The 25,595-nt window shown below is 51.8% G+C and overlaps 1 protein-coding gene across 10 annotated transcripts; it reads left to right on the top strand.

The window, feature by feature from the left end:
• Nucleotides 1-1,987: 1,987 nt before the first annotated feature.
• Cln8 (CLN8 transmembrane ER and ERGIC protein) lies at nucleotides 1,988-24,823 on the top strand. Of its 10 annotated transcripts, none has more exons than XR_009227021.1 (5): nucleotides 1,988-2,172; nucleotides 15,457-16,126; nucleotides 19,869-20,566; nucleotides 23,184-23,252; nucleotides 23,473-24,823. XR_009227021.1 is itself a non-coding variant. In XM_046446552.2 (3 exons), exons 2-3 carry the CDS (start codon nucleotides 15,584-15,586, stop codon nucleotides 20,190-20,192), a joined length of 867 nt encoding a protein of 288 aa, XP_046302508.1. In that variant the 5' UTR covers nucleotides 1,988-2,172; nucleotides 15,457-15,583; the 3' UTR covers nucleotides 20,193-21,492. The 10 variants fall into 10 exon arrangements, 4 of the variants coding, with proteins under 4 accessions (XP_046302508.1, XP_046302499.1, XP_046302528.1 ...); XR_009227016.1 differs by having other exon boundaries at nucleotides 21,546-23,252; XR_009227014.1 differs by having other exon boundaries at nucleotides 19,869-20,834; nucleotides 21,546-23,252.
• Nucleotides 24,824-25,595: the final 772 nt, after the last annotated feature.

The raw sequence follows: 25,595 nt of genomic DNA, 5'->3' as shown, positions 1-25,595 counted from the left end.
CATGTGCCACTGCGCGGGGCTACAAATATCATTCCTGATGTTTCCCACGTGCATACAGTGTCACCCAGCACCTCGTACATGCCAAGCCCTTGCTGTTGTTGAAGGCGTTGGTGATTTTGTTTCAGGACGTTTCTTTGGTCTTTGTTTTATTTTTCATTGATCTTTAACAGGGTTGATGGAACTGTTCGTTCTTCTGAAAATGTCTGTAAGTTTTAGCAGATTGTTTAACAGTGCACCCAGAGTTTGACTTGAGCAGGCATGGCCAGACGCGGGGGAAGCACATCAAGCCACGCAGGACACAGGCAAGGCCCCGTCAGCCTGGGGGCAGGAGCCAGGAGAGCTTTATTGTGGTTTCCGAGGGAAGAAGTGGGCGAGGCAAACCAGCTGACCAGGTCTGGACTGGCGAGTTTCAGCAGCAGGCCCAGGAGGTGGGAGCTCCATCTCACAGCCCGAAGAACCAGATTAGTCAGGGCGAGCCGGGCTCTGGGTAGGGCAGGGTGCACTTGCCATGTCTGGAGTTTGCCACCCCCTGGGAGGGTAGCCAGGCTCCCGATGCTGAAGCAGCCTAAGCACCAAGGAAGAGCACAGTCCTGCACAAAGAGCACAGCACTTCCAACCGAGAGTGGCTTCCCAGTGCAGAACTCTGTCACAACGCCCCGGCTCTGCGTGGCCTGCGCAAAGGTGAAGGGAGCTGTTCCTATGAGACATGCACTATAAACTAACAATGATGAGCATGCCTAGGTGTCTTCTGTGAAACACTAACTACTGCAAATTCCGTATCTGTTTCTTTACTTGGTGTTATTTTAACACAGCACAAATTTCTGGGAAAAAAAAGAAAAGAAAAATAAACTGGGTGTGGACAAGAATCTTGCTCCTCTTTTCCTAGAAGTCAGCAGCTGATTGATTTCCAGGGTTGACACTCATCGGTGGAAAAGATGGTTAAATAAAATGAGAGGAGACCAGCTGCTGCTTTCTACGAGGCTCCTGCACTGGCCCCAGCAATGAGCAGTCACTCGGGCTGAAGTCCCAGTCCCTCACCGTAAACTGGCTGTCATCCAGTGTTCAGAGAAATGGCGACAAAGAGAGGTCACAGCCAGTTTCCACACAGGCCTGTCAGATCAGAGTGTGATGGGGGAGCTGGACAGTGAAGCCCCCTCTGCTTCCCCCTCACCAGGGGAGGCCACCAGGGGAGGCCACCAGGGGAGGCCACCAGGGGAGGCCACCGGAGCCCCCACGCAGCTCCTGCCCTTTTTCCTTTTCTTTCTGCTGGGATGGAGTCTGGGCCTCGGCGTGCCAGGCCGGCACTCCGCCTCTGAGCCGCGCCCCGGCCCCACGTGGGTGTTTTCCACTGCTGTCTCCCCTCCCTAACGACAAGGAAAGAACTTTGAAATCATCAACCTCCCTGCCTCTCTCCTTCTGCTTCCTTCCGCTCTTCCCTGTCCACCAGGGGAACTTCCAGTTCCGCTCACTGGAACACTCCTTCTGTTTTATGGAATGAAGAGTTGCCCACGTCTAGAATAGCAAACAAAGCCGTGACTGTGTCCTCTGACAGCATAAAAGGCATGAAGCCCAGAGGCCTCCTCTGTGCTGGGATGAAGCCATCCCACTGCACTCTCCTGGGGACCTGAAGCTCTCAGTCGAACGTGGCCTTGGGCTCTCTTCCGTCTGAGTCACACCCCCGGGAGGGCTGCGTGCCCACGGCAGGGCCCTCTGCACACTGTGCACCCCGTCCATCTCTTCACCTGGACCCAGTCACACAGTAACAGGCCTAACAACAGGCTGGAGGCTGGACCCAGAGGTGGCCCAGCGTGTGGGACGCATCGTGACCCCATTCCTTCTTGGGAGGACTGCTTCCTCTCTTCATGTCAAGTGACTCAAGCCTCATGGCTCATGAACTCTGTGCTTGCTGGGTCATTATTTAGGTCACAGTTTGCTCCACCTCTCCTGCCTGGGTCCCCGTGAGAAGACAGGCCATGTGATGGCAGGGAGGACATCTGGAGCCTCGCTCTTCATGAGATCTGGGCAGTTGTGTTTCCTGTTTCCTGTTGATGGTTCCTGTGCAGCTGTTCCCAAGTTTCACATCCTTGTCTACAAATTTCTTTTTCATTTCATTTCAAGTGTAATTGTCTACAAATATTCTCCAGGAGGAAAATCTGGAAAGAAAACTCTTAGGTAAGTTTTCATTGTTGGTCAATTAACAAATATACTGATTCAGTGTGTTATTTGCTGGATTTGTCCACTTTATAACTCTTCCCCTGACATTCTGAACACTAGATTTCTTTTATATGCCTGTATATTCCATTCACATCACATTATCCTTTGTGTTGATGGGGAAGGCAAGCTGTCTTTGAGCCTATAGATCTGTTCCTAAACTAGTCACTGTGTTGGAAAATATGTCAAAGTGGTTATCTATATCTAAGGAAAGAAGATAAGCATTTCTTAAAGTTGCCCTAAGTAAGATCTCAGGAGGCTGAGGCAAGAGGATCACTTGAGCCCAGGAGTTTGAGGCTAGCCTGGGCAATATAGGAAGACCCCACTTTGGGGGGAAAAAAAGAACTTTGTTTATAGTTGGGGATGTGGCTCGGCAGAGGAGTACTTGTGGGAGGTACTGGGTTTTATCCCAAAACAGAGGCAACAAGAAAAAGTTTTCGTAAAACCCTCTAGGTCACCCGAGTCCCACTTGGGATCATGCAAAGGGTTGTAATTGTCAGGATTTCTCGGATGATATTTACTCCACCCAGCACACAGTGCCCTGTCCTGGGGTTCCCACCTGGAGCACTGTGCCCACTCCTAGAGTTCCTGCCTCGAACCGGGGTCCCACCCAGAACATTTGTGTCCCTCTCTGAGGGGAGTGGAGTGACTTGGAGGCATTTCCTCTTCCCAGATGAGGGCTTCCCAACCTGGGCACTGCTGACATTCTGGGATGGAGCTTTCCTGCCATGAGCTGATCTGATGCTGTCTCCCCTCTGGAGAGGAGGACCACTTCCCCAGCTCTCCCCCCAATTGTGAAAGGCAAAACCATCTCCAGGCAAGGACAAACCCCAGGTACTGACTGGAGGAGGTGGCCATATAGCACAGCCTGACTTTGTGGCCCTGGGTCAGCACAGGCTTCTCAGGGCATTTTGTAGAGCGGGCTGTTGAGTCTGGCCCACCAAGTGGAAGGGTTATCATGTGCCACCTTTAGCTTCAGGGACATCATGTTCCACAGCAACAGCCATGCCCACAGTGGTGTGGTGGACACCCCAACAGCAGAGACTTGGATCACAGAGCATCCATCATGTCACCAGAGACCTGCCCACTCTGGTTACAGGGGCAGCTCGGGAAGGCCAAGCAGACCCTCCAAGGTCAAAAAGCTCAGAGCCCTTTACTGTATTCTTGGATCCAAGCCTAGGCACTGTTTTTTTTTTTTGTTTTTTTTTTTTTTGGCTCAAACATTTTTAGAAAGATGTGCTTTAGGAAAAAAAAATGGACACAAGTGTGCTTGCATGTGTAGATATGATTTCAGGAAGACACAGATTTCTCTGATGAGATTTTACTTTGTAGGAATCTTTAATTTTCTACAGTTAAAGAGAAATTACTCAAGATCCTTATTCAGACTGAGGGAGGATGGTGATGGGCAACTGCAGTGGGGTCTTGCCATAGGGGAGACAGTGGGCTCAACTGGAATGCAGGGTAGGTGGAGTCAGCCAAGGAGCAGGGAACATCCAGTTTAGGGGTTAACCCCTGCAGGGTGGACTCAACAGGATTCCTGCTGAGGAAGCTTAAGTGATGAAGATACTGAGGGTGGGTGAGGAATTTAATCAGATATCAAGGGGGGCGGATTTTCACTAAGTGGATCCTGCAGGATTCCTGCTGAAACTGGCCCACAGCTGTATCCTTGAGGGCCTCTGGAATCCCACCTGGAGTCAGTCCAGGGTGAGTCTTTGCCACAGGCAGGTGGAAAGCTGACCTGTTGGACTGGCTTTGCACAGCCTCTGGCTTGCTGCTGGCCTGGGTTCTACTGGTGTGAAGTCCTGTGATGGGCAACAGGACCATCTCTGGGGCCCACTGAATGAACTCCTGCTCTTGGATCTAAAATCATGGGAATTCTCTTCTCCCTCTCTCACCCTGAGGTACTTCCTCTGAAAACTCATTTGCTGAGTTCAGCAGAAAGAAATAGGCAGGAGAGGAGAAATCGCACCACCAGTCTGCGAATGTCTTTTAAAAGTCTGTCTTTCTTAAGGAAACAACCAAACGTTGCAATGAGCACGTTTTGCCTATGTGATCAGGAAAGGAACGATGAAGTATTCATTGCCACCTCCTTTAAAAGGTCATGTGAATTGTTTCCACACTACCAGTGCAATAGTATCTCAAGGTCCAGACTGGTCACATGCCACTTGTGGGTGTCTCTCAAGTTCAGCTGCACTCACCTGGACCTCAGCGGACACTGGGGGTGCCTGCGCAGACCCCGTGATACCTGAACAAACAAAGCAAGGCCAGTGTTTACATGTCTTGCATAGTAAGCTCATCAGGAATGTCCTTACTGTTGTTCCATGTGTAGGAGGGAGCAGCAGAGGGACAGGTGACCAAGATGGGTGGGTGGAGGCCAGTGACCAGGTGGTAAACATGGGCTTCTCAGGTGATGAGAGAAGGAATAGACTGGACTTCATCCAAAGTCCTCAAGTCCGACTGGAGTGTCCTGGGTTTTACCTACAATCGTTAACTGCAGGCTGAGGACCCGACCTGCAGGTCAGGGCTCATCTTTCTAAGCCACAGGTCTGGTGCAGGGCAGTCCCAACATCACTCCTTAGAGCGCCCTGAGGATGGACCGAGGAGTAGGGAAGGCTCCGGCCTGGGTGCTGGCCTGCAGCAAGCACCCACACACTCAACTATGTCTTCATACAAACCTACAGACGCAGGGTAGCAGTAAACCTAGAAGAAATATCAGAGCAACCACCAGAGGTGAAAGAGAATGCCAACTTTTCTCAGCAGGTGCTGGAGACGTGCTCACGCTGCACTCATGATTTAAACTCATTTCATGCCCAGAACAGTCCTGAGGGTGATAAGGCAGGTGTCTTTGACATGCTGCAGGAAAGGGGGCAAAGCAAGTCTCAGCGTCCATCCTGTTTTTAATTCGCCTCAGGAGACATTTTTGAAGGATTCTCGTCTAACAGGCTTTGGGTGGGGGCAGGCAGGGTGGGTGGAGATTTCTTGTTATAGAAAAGCACCTAATTTCATTTGTTCTTTCAACACTTATTGATCACCTGTTAAGTGCCAGGTAGTATTCTAGACCTGGGGACAGAGGGAGCAAAATTGGGGTCCCACTCTCAGGCTTCACATTTTAGCAGGAAGAAACAGGAAAATCAAATAACTGAAATAACACATAAATAAAACAACCACACAACATTTTTATTTATAAATAAGACAAACAGAACTGTAGTGTGTCTGACGGTGACAGAGTCATCTAGCTACAAAAGGCCTCAGGGAAGGCTCTGCTCCTGGTCACCTGCCCTCCCTGGATAGGTCCAGAAATCCCAAAGCACCTGGCCGGTCTTGCATCCACACTGCAGAAGCAAGCAGGTGCACACCGCAGGCTGTGCTGCCTCAGGTCTGACTCCAGAGCCACCTTCTCTGTGGTAGGCTGGGTTCTCCAGAGTCTGCCAGTCTTTGCTCTAAAGGGCCCCATTGGAGGACACCCAAGGCCAGCCTCCAGGCCCAGTCTCTGGACAGGAGGGTGGTGCAGGCACACTTCTTTTCAGAACGCCAGCAGGCAGAGGCCCTGGCCACCTCTAAGGAACTTCTGCCACAAGGGCCAGCCTCACTGGGACTAACAGAGCAGCTCCGCACTTCTCATGTCACCTTTTCTTAAGGGAAACGCTGCACAGGCCCAGGTGTCACCTGTCGCCCCAGGACGTCCTTGACTCTGGGTAGTTTCTGGGACAGGCTGGACGCTATTCTCTCCCAGCGGACATGTCGGACATGTCGTGTGGGTGTGCCTCCACCCCCCTACACCTCTGCACAAGCCCGTCAGCCTCCAGGACCCTCGGAGGCCAGGCGCTCCCCGGGGCAGGGCCTCGCGGGGTCTGCGTGCGTGGGCTTCCGGGTGGGCAAGGGCCCCGCAGGGGTCTGCGTGGCGGGATCTTGTGGGTCGGGGTGAGGGGGTCCCCGGGGGTCCCGTGGGGGGTAGGTCCCGCGGCCCCCGGAGACGCCCCTGCACGGAGACAGGCAGACCTCGCCCCGGACACCTTCCCCCACCCACCCCCTCCAGCGAGCCGCCCGGGATCCGGCTACCCGCCCAGGACGCGAAAGGCGGCCGCGGGCGGGAACCGCGGAACGCCCGGGGCGGGGCCCGCCGTCGCCACGCCCCCTCGCGGTGCGCGTGCGCGTGCGCCGTTGCGGCAGCGGGCGTGAGCGCGCGACGGCGGCGTCGGTGGCGCGGGCCCGGGGGGCGCGCCGGAGGGGCCGTGGCCAGGTGAGCGCCGGCTGGGTCGGGTGCCGCCGCGCGGGGAGCTGCCCGTGGTGCGGGGCGTCGGGGCTCGGGAAGGCCGCCGCTGCGTGGTCGACCCGCTGCCCAGCGCGGAGGGGCGCGGACGGGCCTGCGCCGCGGCGGGGCTGGGACCTGGGCCGGGTCGGCGGGCGGGGTCGGCGCGGCGGGAGGGACAGCGAGGGGCGCGCTGGACCAGGTGGCCACGGGGTGGGAGGGACAGCGAGGGGCGCCGAGGGCCGTGTCCTCACGGGGTGCGAGGGGGCAGCGAGGGGCGCCGAGGGCCGGGTCGCCGTGGGGTGGGAGGGACAGCGAGGGGCGCCGTGGGCTGTGTCCTCACGGGGTGGGAGGGACAGCGAGGGGCGCCGTGGGCTGTGTCCTCACGGGGTGGGAGGGACAGCGAGGGGCGCCGAGGGCCGGGTCGCCGTGGGGTGGAAGGGACAGCGAGGGGCGCCGTGGGCTGTGTCCTCACGGGGTGGGAGGGACAGCGAGGGGCGCCGAGGGCCGTGTCCTCACGGGGTGGGAGGGACAGCGAGGGGCGCCGAGGGCCGTGTCCTCACGGGGTGGGAGGGACAGCGAGGGGCGCCGTGGGCCGTGTCCTCACGGGGTGGGAGGGACAGCGAGGGGCGCCGAGGGCCGTGTCCTCACGGGGTGCGAGGGGGCAGCGAGGGGCGCCGAGGGCCGGGTCGCCGTGGGGTGGAAAGGACAGCGAGGGGCGCCGTGGGCTGTGTCCTCACGGGGTGGGAGGGACAGCGAGGGGCGCCGAGGGCCGTGTCCTCACGGGGTGGGAGGGACAGCGAGGGGCGCCGAGGGCCGTGTCCTCACGGGGTGCGAGGGGGCAGCGAGGGGCGCCGAGGGCCGGGTCGCCGTGGGGTGGGAGGGACAGCGAGGGGCGCCGAGGGCCGTGTCCTCACGGGGTGGGAGGGACAGCGAGGGGCGCCGTGGGCCGTGTCCTCACGGGGTGGGAGGACAGCGAGGGGCGCCGAGGGCCGTGTCCTCACGGGGTGCGAGGGGGCAGCGAGGGGCGCCGAGGGCCGGGTCGCCGTGGGGTGGAAGGGACAGCGAGGGGCGCCGAGGGCTGTGTCCTCACGGGGTGGGAGGGACAGCGAGGGGCGCCGAGGGCCTGGTCGCCGTGGGGTGGGAGGGACAGCGAGGGGGGCCGTGGGCTGTGTCCTCATGGGATTCGAGGTACAGCGAGGGGAGCTGTGGGCCAGTTTTCACGGGGTGCGAAGGGACAGCGAGGGGCGCCGAGGGCTGGGTCGCCACCGTGTGGGAGGGCTCTGGTAGGTCCCAGTAGGAGAGGAGGAGACAGAGTTGGGACTTGGCTGAGTCACCTCGGGGTGACCACCTGAGCCCTTGTGGACTCTCCAGTGACTGGGGAGAGGTGGCAGTTGCTGAAGCAGTTTGACTTCACCTTCTGTGTGATCTGCCACCATCCATTTACTGCTTATCTCCTTTCCATATTTTGCATTTTACTTAAACTTTTCAGGAATTGTGAAAAGTTTGAACCTTCCAGGAACAGCACTAGCCTGCTGTCCCTGGCCCCCAGACCCTAGTTGCTATGGAAACAGTGATGAACTGACTCTCTTCTTCTAAGCCCTTTCTGTTATGAAGATCTCCCTGAGCATTCAGTCTCCTTGAAAAGAGCTAAAACAGCAGGTTCTCTGGGTGGCCTCCGAGAGGTTCACTAGGGAATGTTTTATGGTAGAAACTGGTAAAACCTTGGGGCATTGGGAGCACATCCCTAAGATAGGTCTCTGCAGCCACACACAAGTACCTGGAAGAGGATTAGCAGGGTAAATGTGATAACACATCACTAAAGAAAAGAAACAGGTAGCTTATATACTTTTATCCTTTTTTAAGAAAAGCCGGTGGGGGGGGGGAATGTGTATCTAGAAAAAAGATTGACCCAACAGGTAGCAAAAACTTGCAATAGTGCTTAGAGCCAAGTAGGAGGATTACAAGGTTTTATTTCTGTGTTTTCATGCTTGTTTATATTTTTAAAATAGCATGTATTTCTTTTGATTTTGGGAAAAATATTTTATCCACTGCCCATGTGTGATTCTCAAAATATTAGAAGTATAATTCTCATGCAAACAGCTCATGCCATTGTTATTTAGCTCATTAATAAAGGACCTACAAGGATGACGATGCTAGTTCACAGATAATATGCAGAAGTAGGATTTTTGTAGTGAGTGAATAAAAGGAATACCAAAAAATGGTTGCTGGGTTGGTTACAGAATTGGTATCACTGTATAATGAAACCCAGCCTTTGGGATTATTCTTCATCCTGGGTGGAAAGGAAACTTAACTAACCTTATCAGTGTTCTGTAGGTTAACCCCGATGTTGCAGATTGTGACTGTCTGGTCATGATCAGTGGTTGATAAGTGTGTTTAGTTTTCCTAAAAGTCAAGAGATCCTGAAGGTTTTCTGAAACCGTGATTTGGCTTGGCAAAAAAGTTTTCCCTCTTTGACTTCATTTCCAAGTTTTGGATAAACGACTTTTTTTGGCAGGGGGTGGGGACGGTTACTGGGGATTGAACTCAGGGGCACAGCACATCCCCAGCCCTATTTTGTTTTTTATTTAGAGACAGGGTCTCGCTGAGTTGCTTAGTGCCTCACGGTTGCTGAGGCTGGCTTTGAACTCACTATCCTCCTGCCTCAGCCTCCCGAGCTGCTGGGATTACAGGCGTGCACCACTGCGACTGGCTTGGATGAACTACCTTAAACACAAAATGCTGGCATCCTCCATGAGCAGGAGCTGTCTTCAGATTAGGGGCAGGCAGAGATGAAAGGTCCTGTGACTGCTGTATCCCAGCTCCTGGTGACAAGGCTACCTGGTTACATGGCAGCACAGGACTGGCACTCTCTCTTTTTTTTTTTTTTTTTTTTTTTAAGAGAGAGTGAGAGAGAATTTTTTTTTAATATTTATTTTTTAGTTTTCGGCAGACACAACATCTTTGTTTGTACATGGTGCTGAGGATCGAACCCGGGCCGCAAACATGCCAGGCGAGCGCTACCGCTTGAGCCACATCCCCAGCCCCTAGGACTGGCACTCTTATTAATTTGTATTCAAACTTTTTAAAATGCAACATTCACTGAAGTAGAACAGCTGAACCTTATCAGAGAAAGAATAAGAACAGGGTTGGAGAAATGTTTTCCCAAAGAAAGCAGAGATCCTCAGAGATGGGGCTTTAGGCTGGTCCTGATGTGGCAGCACTTTCAGGCTCCCTTCTCTCCCAGCTCTGCCTCCACCGGTGAGGCCAAAGGGCTGAGTAGAGAACGGGAGGACTTGGTTGCAGCCCTAGAGGCCACAGTGACGCCAGCTGTGCAGCACACTTTAGGCCTCACTCGGGGCTGATGGGAGGCAGGGGAACAGTGGTGACCCCAGCAGCCTTTTTTGCCTCAGGTGAGAGGGAAGTGGTCAGGCCAGGGAGTAGAAATATGTGCAGAAGGAGAACTAGAGCTTGTCACCTAGCCGTCTGTGCTGCCCACCAGACAAAGGCCCAACAGAACCTCTCGGGCTCCCACCTGGTGACTCAGGATGAGTTGCAGCTGTCCCGCTGAGGTGTCTCACAGCAGCTTCAGGGCTCTGCAGGACTCTCGGGAAGGCTGACCAGCTAATCCTGGGACCCTGCAGTGCAGGGGCGGAGGTGGTGGGCATTGGCCTTCTACCCTCAGGCTCAGGCAGGTGAGTACAACTCAGGCAGTTTCTGCCTTCTCAGCTGGAGGATGCTGAATGGCACTGGGAGACCAATGCACAGGCTTGCCCAGGGGCTCTCTGCACACTGCTGAGGGGGCATGCATAACCAGGAGGTCTGAGCACTGAATCAGCTGAGGGAATTGGCGATGCTCTGGTGTTCATGATCTGCTGTTTCCGTATGTAACTGGCACCTTGCCTGGGCCTTCCCGCAGGGCCTGCTGGGTCTCAACTCTGGCCTGCCTGCTTGATCTGTATGCAGTTCTTCCTTTAGATATGGTCCTGTTTCCAAAAAGGTGCCCAGAATACCTGGGAACCATTTCGTCTCTGCAATTGAAAATTAAATGAACCAGCCAAATGTGCCTGGCACATGGTAGATGCTTCAGCCCGTTACTAATCTGTACTTCTGTATATTTCTTCCTCTCATATTTAGACACTTGGGCTTAATGTGGTTAAGAGAGAAATTTATTTTATTAGCTTCTTTTTTTGTGTGTGTATGTGGTATTGGGGATCAAATTCAGGACCTTCTGTATGCTAGGCAAGCATTCTATCTCTACTTTTAATCTTGAGACAGAGTCTCATTAAATTGTCAGGCTAGCTTTGAACTTGATATCTTCCTGCCTTAGCTTTCTGAGCAGCTGGGATTATGGCTTGTGCGTAGCCCAGCTTATTTTTTAGCTTTTGGTTAGCAAAACCAAGATGAGAACCCACTAGACTGGGCTGTTCTTGATCTAGTGCTGGTGTCCTGGGGTCCCTTCCAATCTGACCTACTCAGAACCTTCCTGAAACAGCACTGGTACCCATCACATCACAAGGTGGATGCAGGCAGAACTTTTTGGATTGGGGACCCACCCATGCCAAGCAGAGGCCCCATGAAGCTGGGTAGATTGGCCCAGAGCATGTTGATGCAATCATGGCAGAATGGGAACTGTAGCCCCGATCTCATGACTGACTCAGGGAAAAGCACAAGCAGTCATTTTAGGATAAGTATGTTTCAGCAGTTCAGTTTTGTGCAGTATAACTCTTAGTGGGCTGCAGTTCCGTGTTGAGATTAAGGGTCTGATTAAGGTTTGTCTCCTCCCACAGCTCTGGATTTGGCTTGAAGCAGGTCTGCACCTGTAATGTCAATGGGTCAGAAAGTACAGACCACACCAGGGCCAAGGTCTCTGGTCAGTCTCTTGGTTCATTGTTAAATTTGGAGATGTGTAAGTCCACTGGATTCTTACCATAACACAATCAGAGGCATGAGCCATGAAGTGTTGGTTTGGGACAGAATAGCCTTCTGGCCATCATCCATCAGAGTCCACATACCCCAAGAAGGTACTAGGGGTGGAACAACATGGAGCCATCTGAATTCCAGAAGAGATGTGAGTGCTAGTGGTCTTTTCTCCTCCAACTCAAAGAGTTTTGTTCACACAACATGACCTGTATTAAAGTTGAAAGAACACACGTCTCTGGGGTCTTGCCTCTGACTATATGACCACCTTCAAATCCAGGAGTTAATAGTTCCAGGGGTTTCTTCTGGCATTTGTAATAAACCCCAGAACTCGCAGTGGGCATGGGCTCATGTGAGCTGGGGCTTTTGGTGTCATCAGGGGTGTGGCCTAGGATGTTTTTCCAGGAATTGCCGTAGACGGCTAGTGTAGTGCTCCTGGTGGCGCCAGCCTGCCTACTCATGGTTGTCATCTGGAGGCCCTCCCAGAGCACTGGGGAACAGCCCCAGGGGGGGATCCTACTCTTCACTCCTGACCCTGAGGAAGTGCCAGGTCAGACTGCATCCTTGCTGCAGAGGCTCCTGTGGGTGGCCAATTTCATGTGCCTGTTTTATAAACAAAGGGCTAGAGTAGGTAGCTTCACAGGTCCTTCAGTTTTGTTTTGTTTTTCCTTGTTAAGAGAAGAAAAAGTTTATTTGGTCTTCATGGTTTCAGAGGTCTCAGTCCATAGACTGCCAACTCCATAGCTCTGGGCCTCAAGTGAATATCATGGCAGAGGAAAGCCACTCAAGACATGGCAAACAGCAGACAGAACTTCACTCACCAGGGGAAAAATATAAACCACAAAGACACACCCTAGTGACCCACCTCCAGCTGCTCCCCACCTGCCTACAGTCACCCCAGTTAATGCACTGATTCGGTTAAAAACTCTCATAATTCAATCATTTTGCCTCTAAGCTTTCTTGTGTGCATGGACTTACACACAAGCATTGGGGGACACCCAGTGTAAATCCGACATTCCGTCCTGGTTCCAGCATTACCCAAAAGTCCAAGTTATATCGGATATATAATGGCACAGAGTAACATTTCCATTCCACAAGGGAGAAATAGGGGTTTAGAAAGAAGAAATGGGACCAAAGCAAGACTGAAATCCAATTGGGCAAACAAGTCTAGCTCCATGTCTAGCATCTGAGGCACATGGCCTCACGATGTTCTCTCTAAAGGGCTGGTGTAGCTCTACCTTATGACCTTGCTGGTTGTGGTTTCTCTGTTGGCTTCTTTCTTTTTAATTCCTACAACTTTTGTTGGCTTATGTCTCACATTACTGGCCTCTCTTGGGGTGGAGGTGTCTCTACTGCAGCTTTGGCTTCCTTTTCACATCTCCATGTATTGCTCTCTCAGGGGCAACCCACAGGGACTCCAACTCTACTATACTTTTCCTGGCCTCTCAGTGGAAGCCTTCATGACCCCCTAACCCATCCTGCATTCCTGTAGAACCAGTACCGTGTGATTTATGCCAAGGTCTGACACCATCTCAAGCAGTAGCCAAGCCTCCTGGGACCACAGTTGCACCAACCTCTAAATGCCTGGGCAGCTGTACTTGGTGAAACAACTTGTTAGGCTCCTCTGTTCAAGCAGAGTGCCCCCATGGTCTCCTCTCAATGGAATTCTGTTACATTCTTGAGCCTGAGATAGGTATGGTCTTGCCAACTCCCGAGATGCCATCAAGCCATCTTTCCTATGGTTCTGGGTAAAGCATTTAGCATTTCTTTAGTAGCCCTAATCACTTTACCAACCATACCTTCCTTGGACACAGTTTTACTTGCAGTTTTCTGGCCAAACTTCAAGTTTTTGAAATTTTTCTGTTCTGCTCCTGGTCATCACAGTAAACTTGGTTAAAAGCTACCAGCACTCTCCATGCCACTACCTGACTGCTGTGCTGCCTCAAAATTTCCTGTGTCCCATTAAGAAGTCCATCACCTTTAAATTTAGGCTCACAGAAAATCTCAGGACATGGGCAAAATGTAAATGACTTCCAAGCCAGAACATAACACAAATGCCTGCTAGTCCAATTTCCAATAGAGTCCTCTTATGAACCCTCATGAGCCTAGTCTTTACTGTCCATAGTCCTGTTTGCATTCTGGTTTTTTGACCTCCCATCAGTGGCTCATTAAGCTCCAGTTACAACATTCTAAAGCTTCTCCAGTTTTCACTGCTGAACTTTTCAAAAATTTTCCCCCCACAAATCAGCTCCAAATTCTTCTGAACCAGATGGTCAGGTTGGTCCCAACAGGGACCCCACTCTATGTACCGATTTCTGTTTCAGTCAGCTTTTTCATTGCTGTGACCAAAAGCCCTGACAAGAACACTTTTAGAGAAAGAAAAAAATTATTTCACACAGTTTCAGAGGTTTCAGTCCACAGACAGCTGACTCCATAGATTTGGGTCCAAGGTGAGGTTGAATATTATGGCAGAGGAAAGCAGCTCAGGACATCATGGTCAGGAAGCAGAGTGGTTTCTTCTGAGAAACCCGAGACTGGTTTTTCCAGTTTCATAAAATAGGTCCAATCTTAGGTAAATTTGACCACTTGAGCACAATTTACAATCTGTGTAGTCAGCAGATATTTCAGGAATACCTGCTGTGTATCAGACATTGCATCAGCCAGCAGAATATAAAACAATGGACAGGCAGGTATGGGCTGTGCCCTCAGAGAGCCTGTCTGGTGGAGGTTGGATTGAGCCATTAGAGTGCATTTGGGGTGTAGGAGTGGAGAAAATACAAGGTGCTTCAGGAGCTTACAGTGGAGGCACTTCCTCTAGCCTGGAAGATGTCTGGAACAAATGCCTTTAGTGCAGGCAGCAGGGGGTCTCAGCACTTCAGAGGCCCAGTCAAGGAGAATGTGATGTTTCGGAGAACTGGAAGGTTCTAGCATGGGGTGAGATGAGGGGATGTTGGGAATGGAGTCCAGAGGGGTAGGTGGGTTATTCCTGAAGACTCCTGTAGGTCCTGGGCAGACATACCCCACTGGCTTTGGGAAGCCCCACCAGTGCCTTAACCAAGGAAATAACATGAGGAATGGGAACACAGGTTCCTAGAACAAGCTCTTGCTGTTGACAGTGGGACAAATGAGATGGCTACCTCCCAGCATGGAGGCAGGGAGTTCTTGGGTCTGTTGGAAGTGGAATGTGGGGCCTGCACTGTGTGATGTCCAAGTTTATCAGACTTAAGTTAGAATAGGAAATGGTAGTAAAAAAGCAGAAATATAGAAAGTACAGGGAACGAATGAACTTAGACTTTTACGTTGCTGCAGATAACAGTTATTGCTTTATTTTAACTTGTTTTTTTGTTTGCAGTACTGGGGGTTGAACCCAGGGCCTCACATGCTTGGCAAGTGCTCTCTGCTGAGCAACGCACCATCCCTTTTTATTTTCTTTGGAGACAAGGTTTCACTAAATTGCCCAGACTGGCTTCAAACTTGCAGTCCTCTTGCCTCTGGCCCCACCCACACCCCGTAGTTGTTATCAGTGGTATGTACCACCACACCCAGATGAATGTGTTTTTTGAGTAGATAAATACATTGATATGGTTCAGAGTATCTCCTCTGCCTTCAGCCACTGTTAATAGGAGAAAGTGAATTTTTGAAATAGGACATGTGTAGCTTCATACACAGCTTCACAAAACAAACTGGAGCACCAAGACAATGTTCTCTCAGATTCTGGAAGTAAAGTCTTTAAAACTATTACAGGGTAACCTAGATGTTCTTCCTGTGGACTGTGACTCATCTACCTGATGGACAGGCTGCCTTTATTTGACTGTGGAATCTGCAGGAAGTGTGCAGTCCAGTGCGATTGGGTTCCAGTGTTCCTGCCCGTTCACATTTACGGGTGTGCCGCTCCATCCAGAGTTCATTTTTGCTCACTCTCCTGTACTGCCCATGGGAGTGATCGTGCAGTGTTGTGGTCTTTGTAAGTGCATAGGAGTAGGAGACAGAATTAAAGAAGTATTTCTGAGTGTGTGTTGCTGGGGCAATGATGCATCCTTCGGTAAAGTCAACATACGGTGCATTCTCTTCTTCAGATCAAAGGCGGATACATGAAGATCCCAGCGCGAGCTGCACTGTCTCCTTCCACAAGTCACAGCACAGGGCCCAGCAGCCCCCAGACGTCCTTGGCCCCAGGACTACTCTGGTGTATGGTTTGGGACAATGACTCCTGTGAGCGAAGGGGGCACATCCAACAGCGTTTTTGACCTGGACTATGCTTCCTGGGAGATCCGCTCCACACTGGTGGTCGCAGGCTTTGTCTTCTACCTGGGTGTCTTTGTGGCCTGCCACCAGCTGTCGTCCTCCCTCAACGCCACTTACCGTTCTCTAGGGGCCAGAGAGAAGGTCTTCTGGGACCTGGCAGCCACGCGGGCTGTCTTTGGTGTCCAGAGCTCAGCTGCGGGCCTGTGGGCTCTGCTGTGGGACCCTGTGCTTCAAGCTGACAAAGCGCTTGGCCAGCAAAACTGGTGCTGGTTCCACATCACCACAGCCACAGGGTTCTTCTTCTTTGAAAATGTGGCCGTTCACCTGTCCAACATGTTCTTCCGTACCTTTGACTTGTTCCTGGTTGTGCACCACCTCTTTGCCTTTCTTGGATTTCTAGGCTCAGCGATCAATCTCAGAGCTGGCCACTACCTAGCGATGACCACATTGCTGCTGGAGATGAGTACCCCCTTTACCTGCATTTCCTGGATGCTCTTAAAGGTAAGCATATCTACGGGAGGTGGTTACTGCAGAGGATGCTGGACAAGGTGCCTTGAACATTTAACCTCTGGCTGAGCACTGTGGACCCATCGGCAGCAGGACCACAGCCCACCCATGCAGGAAGAAGCTCATGTAGTCGAATTTTATTAGCTTCAATTTTATTATTGATTTCTTGATTTTAAGCTTTTCATACTTATTGCTCCTTAAGATACTTTGCTTTCTTTTTGAAAACATGCTTTTTTTTCTTTCAATGCTTAAAAAAAATTTTGAAGTAATACCTATGTGTACACATATATCCTTATTGCTTTTTAGTTCTCACTCGCCCTGGCTCAGATGGCCATGCTGACCCCAGGCCACGTGGTGCCACAGGGTGTTCACAAGTGGCCAGACTTGGCCCCTAGTGTGGAGACTTGCCCAGATCTTCCCTTTTGTTTAGAAGACGCATATTTTAATGTGTGTCTTCTGTACATGCTGAGGATTCTCATTTTGGTGTCAAAATTATCTTCATGTTAAATCCTTTTTGACAATTTTTTTGGTAAGAATCTTGCAATCTTTTATGATATATTACCTTGTTCACGGAGTATTTTATACAGAACTTGAAATACCACTAGTGTTTAATAATTCAGGCATATAGGTCATATTTTGGAGCGTTTCTCAATCAGAACACTGTGGTAGGTAAGCTTTGTGAAGGGAAATGAATGAGTATAAAAATGTTGTTCCAGCCTTCAGAGCCAGTGGGTGATGGCATGGTGTGTCACCTAGTTGGTGTGACAAGCGTTTGTGCAGCACCAGCTGTGTACTTCAGGATCTACTGGATGTAGGCCTGTTGTGTCATAGGAGACCCAGCTGTGTGCCCAGCCTTGTGCTAGGACCTGCATTTGCCATGACCCCATTTGGGCGATAGCTGGTTATGTCTTTAGGTGACAGGAGTGCTCAGGGTCACGGCCCCTTCTGAGGCATGTGCAGTGAAGATGCATGAGGTGGGTACCACAGACTACAGTACCGAGTGTCCCCTGCAGCCACTGGAGACAAACAGTTCCCACCATTAGAAGGCTAATGAGGAGCTGCAGGGATCCCTGAGGGGCGAGGTTTGAGGCCTCTCAAAACTGTAGGCATGGAACCACCGTATGATCCAGCTATCCTACTTCTTGGTATTTATCCTGAAGAATTAAAGTCATTGTACTCTAGTGACACAGGCACACCCATGTTTATAGCAGCACAATTCACAATAGCCAAACTATGGAACCAGCCCAGGTGGCCATCAAGGGAAGAATGGAAAAAGAAAATATGGTGTATATACACAACTGTGTTTTATTCAGCCATAGGAAAAATGAAATTATGGCATTTTCAGGAAAAATGTGGAACTAAAGACCATCACGTTAAGTGAAATAAGTCAAACTCAAGGTGAAGGGTCATGTGTTTCCTCTTACATATGGAGAAAACAAAGGCGGGAGTGTCCCCTAAAGGTCAAAGAGAGGTCCATAGAGGAAAAGGGGAAGGAGTGGGAGGCGAGGAGGGAAGGAGACGTGCTGGAGAGTAATATTGGCCAACTATATTGTCACGTGTGCATGGACGGATGTGTCACAGCAGATCTCACAATAACACACCAAAAAAATGTGGGAGGAGAAACAGGAGAAAGGAAGGGGATAGCAAGGAGAGGAGAGGAAGGCAGACAGACATGGAGGGCTTCCTGTCTGCATTCCTCAGGAAGTCAGGGCTGGGGCTGGCTGGGCTCCCCACATCCTGTCCCTCCAGCCGAGACGGGAGTGGCCTGCACCTCCTGGAGGGCCTGCCTCCCAGCGAGGGGCTTCTGCAGGTGCTTGCTCCTCAGGTGTGGTGGGGCCAGCCCGGGAGCCCTCAGCACCTCGGGGACACTGTCACAGGTGGAGTGACCACTAGTGAGAGACTGTTGGGGTTGCTGTTGAGGGTGCAGTTTGTGCAGGACGGAGACGAGCATTTACTTCTTACCCTCCTCCAGTTGACTGCACATGGCCAGCAGACCCACCCCAGAAGTGCGCCTCCTGAGTTAATGCAGCTGAGGGTCGGTATGACCCGGGGCTCTGCTTTTTTACTGTCCTGTTTCAGATACTAAGTGTTATAAGTGAAGGCTGTGTTTAAAACATCCAACTTCTTTTGAGCTCCTAATAAAGCTCGTGGATTGTTGCAGAGTGGGGTGTCCGGATCCTGGAATTTCCCATCTTTGAGTCTGACTTGACAGGGCTAAAGGATATAAATCAAAACAAGAGGCCAGCCTGACTTAGGTAGCCTTGCCAGGCTCACAGGGTGGCTCATGCCTAGGGCTGGGTCTAGATGTGGTTAGAATCCGTAATGAATGAGCCTCAGGACTCGGTCTTTGGGACACGAACTTCCACACCACAGCCCAAGATGCCAAAGAAGTGAATTGAACCCAAGACACTTAACCAATCTCTGAGCCACAGCCCTTTTTCAGATTTTTATTTTGAGACAGGTACTCACTATGTTGCCAGGGGTGGCTTTGAACTCATGATCTCCCTGCCTCAGCCTCTAAACCTCTAGGATTATGGCCACGTGCACACACTGGTATGTAAGCCCAGGCTGCTCCACATGCAGGTTCCCTGTGCATTGTCTAGTGTGAGGAAGAGCAGGTGTGTCTGATCTGCTGCCTTCTCAGGAGGTTATTTCAGGGGCACATTCACAATGTTTGGAATAAAACATAAGTTCTTTGTCTATTTTTCCTGTGTATCACCAAGATAATTCCTTGTGTCTTGATCCCGTCCCCTGGTTTTTGCCAGTGTGGTGTGCACACTTTCAGGCCAGCATGAGAGCAGCATACCTGTCTTGTTGATTCAGTGACTGCGGAGGTTGAAGTGACGTGTCTCAGAGGTTGGCCCTGCCTGTCTCTCTCGCTTGCCCTGCATCCGGTGTGGCTGCTCCTGCTGCTGATGTCCTTTTGCAAGTGCAGGACAGTATCCCAGTCCTGGGAAGGAGCTGGTGCCAGGAAGTACCTTGGTCTGCATCAGGCAGGGCCCCGCCCCTTGTGTTCCTGGTCTCATGGGTCAGGCCCAGTAGTTACGCTGGAACTAGCTTCAGTGGTCACTCAGCATAGTTAAGGCAAGTCCATTTTGGCCTGTGTCCAAGGACTCATGACGTTGAAATATTAAGAATTGAACCAGAGCCAGGTGCGGAGGTGCATGCCTGTAATCCCAGCATCTCAGGAGGCTGAGGCAGGAGGATCACAAGTTCAAAGCCAACCTCAGCAACTTAGCAAGGCCCTAAGCAACTAAACAAGACCCTGTCTCTAAATAAAATATAAAAATGGCTGGGGATTGGGGGTGTGGCTCAGTAGTACCCCCCGGGTTCAATCCCCAGTACCAAACAAACAAAGAAAAGTGAACCAGGACCTGCATTTTACCCTGAGCTTCTCTGTTCTAGAAGGTTCTTTTCCTGAGTCAAGGTGCAGGGCTTGATGGCATCTATCTTCTGCTGTTGCTACATAAGCAGAGCTGATTTTCCCAATGTGTGCAAGTTCAAGGTAAAGCAAAGCTTCAGGGAGCAGAAATCAAGAGTGACAAGGCTGGCAGGTGAGGTGCCAGCAGGGCTCACCAGGGCTCAGGCGCTCAGGTTCAGAGCCAGGTGCTCTGAGAGTGAAACGCAGGGAGCACGGAGCCCTGGCCAGAAAGCCCGCTGCTGGCAGAGGACGAGGCCTCCTTAGGTGTGAGCAGGCTGGCTGGCTGCATGCTGACACTCGTTTGTTGGTCCGCAGGCCGGCTGGTCCGAGACGCTGTTCTGGAAGCTCAACCAGTGGCTGATGATCCACATGTTTCACTGTCGCATGGTCCTCACCTACCACATGTGGTGGGTGTGCTTCTGGCACTGGGGACGCCTCGTCAGCAGCCTGTACCTGCCTCATTTCGCACTGTTCCTTGTTGGGCTGGCCCTGCTCACACTCATCATTAATCCATATTGGACCCACAAGAAGACCCAGCAGCTTCTCAATCCAGTGGATTGGAACTTTGCACAGCCTGAGACCAAGAGCAGCCGGCCAGAGAGGACCAATGGTCAGGTGCTGCAGAAGAAGAAGCCATAGTGGCCGTAGTCGGGACCAGGTGGGCCACTGTGTCTGTGGATGCAGCACATGGGTTCCACAGCTCCGAGAACAGTGACTTTTGTAACAAATAAGGTCTTGACTATCTGTGTAGCGCTAAGTGAAACCCTGGCTTTCTAGTCACTAGTATTAATTCTGAAGTAGCCACAGAGTATTACGAGGCCTCCTTCACCTTCCGGAGCAGATCTTTGCCACTGTGACTTCCTGGACTCCTCTGGCTTGTTCCTGCAGGCAGTTAGCTCGGAGGAGGAGCCCTGGTGGCAGGCACACTGCCGGCTGGGGAGTGCTCGTTGCGGTGCTCCTAGCGGGTGTGCTCCGGGCTGCGTTGACTCCTCTTAGCCGCAGGCTCACATTCGGTGTGTATTATTCCAAAGACATTTTCCTTTAGTTGGAAAGGATTGGCCTAAGGAAGTCCCAGTGTATGGCCTTTTAAAGCTGGTGTGTAATGGTACCACCTAGTGGCAGTGGAGCCGTTGCGGTGGCCCTGGGTAGGAGACTGCCACCCAGGATGCCACCTGCCCTGACGGGAGTGCAAGTTATAAAAACTTCCACTTTTTTTTTTTAATCAAGAAAGATTTTTAAATGATTTTTATTGACATTGTATTTCTCAATTGACAGAATAAGGTAAGTGTTCAGCAAGCAGATGTGTCTGGATTTCAGAGCCGTTTTTACTTGATGGTGGCCTGTAGGTACCCAGGCCAGACCCTGGATCCTTGATTGATATTTGTGGACTTTAAGGCAAGTTATTGAGGACTTCTTCCCTGAGATGTGTGGTTGACCCTAGTGGCCCTGGGCAGACCTGCAACCAGCTCTTGAGAAGGGGTCTCCAATGCACCTGGCTTTTACCACACTGTACCCAGGTAGAATCTGCACACCAACTTAGCAGTGTTGACAGACCTACAAACAAACATTTTATTCCCCATAAGTACATAGTTAAAAGTGAAAGTATATTTTTATCAAAGCACCTTTGAATAAGTGCTTGCAGAAAATATGTTTTTATTGCTCTTAAAATCATGTGACCCCTGCTTGTTTGCACCATGGAACTCTTGGGATAGTGTATTTTGATGACTGGTGCTTTAACTTTATTGATTGTATTTAGATCAAGATATATGCCTATTTATCTCATCCTAAAAGTATTTAAGCTATGTCCCTGCTAAGATCCTTAACTAAGAACCCTGTTGCTCCTGATGGCTGCTCCGTTCTGCCCTGTCCCATGGAACCAGCATAAGCTGGTGGTTTTCCACTGGGCAGAAGTTTAATAAAGTGACTGATGTTTACAGAACCCGAATGAATGTCAGTTCCCACCTCTTAAAGTAAACTTCCCTCACTGACCAGGACCTGCAACCAGCTCTTGAGAAGGGGTCTCCAATGCACCTGACTTTTACCACGCTGTACCCAGGTAGTATTTGCACACCTGGTGATATGTTGTCTTGGAAACAAATGTGACAGTCAAACCTCATGTGCTCGAGAAGCACTTTCAAGCACTGGGCTGAACTGGTGTCTGTACTTCACTGGGAGTCTGTCCTCCTCAGGGGTCCACACTTGACGCCCTCTTTCTTGGTGGATGGGACCGCCAGCCTACCCACTCAGGGGGTGTCCTGCACGCGTGGCTCCTTTCTGAGTAGGGGCTTGTCAGTGAGGAGCACAAGGCTTTGGAATGCTGGGACCCAGTAGCCTGTGCCTCTGTTGCCCCGTGGATGGTAGCACCCTCCAGGTCGCACGGTGCCTGTCCCCCACCAGCGTACGAGCGGACCTGACACATGGCGTGGTACTGGCAGTGCTGGCGAGCAGCCTGCTGGTGTGAGCCTGCCAGCCCACTCAGTGGCTGCGCTGGCTACCATCAAGACCCATGCCTCATGCCTCAGGCTTCCTCTGGTGGAGTTGGAACAGGCGTTTCCTGGGAGGCTTCAGGTAACAGTCAGGGGTTCTGCAGTCACTTGAAAGACTGCACGATGGGGCAGTGTTGGCCTTTAATCTCCCCTGGTGACGGTGGGAGGAAAGCACTCCGTGGGCTGGCCTGGTTCTTTGGCTTGCCATGGTGCCGCACCTTGGCACTGTGCTTTCTCGGTGGGTAGGAAATATTTCTTGGTGTCCATGTTTTGTTTTTTTTTTTTTCAAAGTTGGATAACCAAATGGGCCAGGAAGCCTGAATGACTCAGAACGTGGGACAAGGAGGGAGGGGGACTGTCCTGTCCACCACCCCTTCTCATCTAGCACCAAGCCTGCTCCTCTCAGCGTCCCACCGCTCCCCAAAGTGTGGCCCAGCTGGTGTAGCTCTGCTCATGGTGGCAATGCTTCAGCTCAACCCAAGGGTCTCGTGATGTCCCCCTTTCTCTGACTGGCAGCCCTGCAGGAAGTACCGATGCCTCCACTGCACAGCCGGGGAGCTCCAGGCTGGGAGCCGCTGTGGTTACGCATGGTGACACGGCCCCTGCGTGCCATGCCTGCTCCTGGGTGCGTCAGCACCAGCCGACTCGGGTATGGTGCCCAGCCTGGTGGGCACTTCCTGTGGGTCTCAGTCCTTGTGCTGCTATGACAGCACAATCCCAGACTGATTGCCCTGGTTCTGGAGGCTGGCAGTCCAAGGTCAAGAAGCTGTGGTTCAGTGTCAGATAGGGACCCAGCCTCCTTTCGCACTGTGGCTACGTCCCCGGAGGGAACAGGCCAGATCCTCAGGTGGCAGAAGGGATGGAAGGATAGCAGAGGGCCTCCGCTGGTCCACAGCCCTTCTCAGGCACTGATTCTCTGGTGAGGGCAAGAGCCTGACACTCAGCACCCACAGTGGCAGGTACTATTAACAGAGCCACCCTCATGCCCCTGCCGCAGGAGATGTCACTGGCTCCAGGCTCACAGGGTGGTGCCTGCCTGACCTCCTGGCACGTCTCCAGTAGCTGCCATGCCTAGCTTGGGAGGACACCCAGTGACTGGGTGGGTGTCTGAGCAGGGAACGACTGTCACATGTCTGCCCAGCAGGCACCTGTCAGAAAACAGATGCAAACCCCAGAGGGCAACAGAACATCTGTCAAGGGCACATCGACCAAGGTAGGGTGGCCAGCTTCACCTCGCGCAGTGTCCCACCATGGCCTGTGGCTGTAGGTGACATTCTCTGCAGAGAACTGTAGTCACTGAGGACTGGCCCAGCCAGGGGGAACTGGGGAGAAACGGCGGCAGGCACAAGGTTGGGTGAGGTCTGCTGGGGTTGGCCTCTCCCACTGGGAGCCCATAAGTTGACGGCATACTAACCCTTTCTTCTGTGAGACAGGTCCTAGGTGTTTTACTGAAGACGGTGCGTTTACTCCACCACGATGCTGTCGTGCAGATTGAAGAAGTGGAGAGACACTGGGGCTGCCTAGTAACGCTGACAGCAGGACCTCAGGCTCATGGGCCGCCACCATGCCTCAGGAGTGCTGTGGGCTGCTTTCGTGGGCCCCACCCAGCAACAGTGGCACGAGCTTGGAGAAGTACCAGTCAGAAGTGCCCTGTTGCATAGGATGCCTTTCTCTGCTTGGCCTCAGACTGGACATACATCATATGAGTTGGGAGTGGTGCCCAGGCACAGAGGACGGCAGAGTCCAGCTCCCGCTTGCCCGGGTCTCCCTGGCGCTGCCTGCTGTGCCTTAGGTGCCAGGAGATCAGCAGCAGGGGGCTGGACAGAGGCACCTGGGACAGGCTAGATGGGAAGAAGCTGCCCCTCTGGGGTCAGAGTACAGGGGAGCACTGGGCTGCTGACTTTTCTTGGGGTTCCCTCAAAATGAGGCCGCCCGTGTCTGCCTCAGACCCCACTCTGCATGGGGAGTGCAGTGCGCTGGCCTTCCTGTGAGGCTGCCCACAGCCTGAGGCCCTCATGGGCCTGCCTGGGGGCCCAGTACTGCAGGAAGAGGGAGCCAGGAGCCCGGCTGTGCATGGCTCCACCTAAGAGCACACCAACAGAAACAACCTGGCTTTGGCTGATGCTCGCCAATGCTTTCGAGTCGCCTCTGTCTCTAAGTCACTGTCTGCTTTGTTAGGAGAGCTTATTCAGTCACCATTCCTTCGGAAGTAAACTTTCCTCTTTCAGTAATTAATACATACTCTGCATATTACTGTTTTGATAGCAAAAACATGCTTACCTAGTCATATTTTAGTGCCATAATGTGAAAAATTCAGAAATCTCCATTTTCTTTTTTTTAATGAGTCAGTCTCCTTCCCTGCAGTGCTGAACAAGCCAGTACCACAAGCAGGACCACTGCCTTCCTTCTGCACTCCCCAGGTGGTTGGGGTGCCCTGGCCTCACCTCTGGACCCCCCACGTGGACGCCTTTCTCAGGCATGTATTGGCCTTCTGATTGTACTTGGCACTCTCACGGCTACTCTCTAATCTGCCTGAAGCCCCACTCACCTTACTTCACTGTTTACACCACCACCCCAGACCAGCCCAAAGACTCCAAAAATTCACCCCTAGTTAAAATCCTCAGTTATTACAGAAAGGTATTAAATGTCAGGTCTTTTAGTCTGAAAAGTACCTGATGAAAGTTTGCACAAAAAACTTTTAATCCTTTTTGTAATTTTTGTAATACTTACTGTGCTGTTTATAAAAAATAATACATGACATATAAAATTCCAACTGGAACTTGGCCCTTCTCGGCTACAATTTCTTTTGTCATAAGGAATTTCTCAGCAAACTTGGCCCACCCCAGAGAGTTTGTTGCACACACAGGGAGGACAGGACCTCAGGCCCCACAAAGTTTTGTACAGAGAGCTGAAGCTTGGGTGGGGCAAGACTGCCCTGGCAGTACTCCACTGTGCATTTTCTCTTAGCTCACAGCTGTCTCAGATGCAAAGTATGTGGTCGTGGAAAAAGTGCAGCTCAGGGAAAAGCTCACTCGCCAAAAGTGACTTTTACATTCTGATTTGTAGCTAGTAGTTTGGCTTAGTCATGGTGAAACCCTGCTCAGTTTCCCCTTCCCAGGGGCTTCCTGTCTCCCTAGCCACCCTGGTTATCCTCATGTCCTAGGCTGGCCAGTGAGCATGGGGGTGTTCTTGGAAGGGTGTGTTTCCTTGGCAAATGCCAAGAGCCTTGAGCGCGAGCCGCCTTTCCTGCTCTCCAGCCTCCTTTTGGCTAAAAGGAAGTCACATGCCTGCAAAGGCACCAGCTCTTATTGCCACGGGGACTGACTTAAGGGCCAGGAACAGCCTGTCTTCAGTGACATTGGTATTTTGAAGAATACTAGCTGTTATGTCACAGAATATCCCTTTTGACGGGATGGATTTAAGTTACATACATTTGTCTAGGGCACTATGTAAATATGGTCCTCCCTGGGGTATCATGCCCAGGGCACTTGTCTGCTTACCCCCTGCTGGTCACCCACTTAGGATGTTGTCTGGCTCCCCCACTGGTCAGTCACTA

Source organism: Marmota monax, unplaced genomic scaffold, assembly GCF_021218885.2.
Source record: "Marmota monax isolate L192 unplaced genomic scaffold, Marmota_monax_Labrador192_F-V1.1 WCK01_AAM20220418_F8-fsc00195, whole genome shotgun sequence".
In the NCBI taxonomy this organism is placed as follows: domain Eukaryota; kingdom Metazoa; phylum Chordata; class Mammalia; order Rodentia; family Sciuridae; genus Marmota; species Marmota monax.
This window is presented reverse-complemented; position numbering and strand designations above follow the sequence as displayed.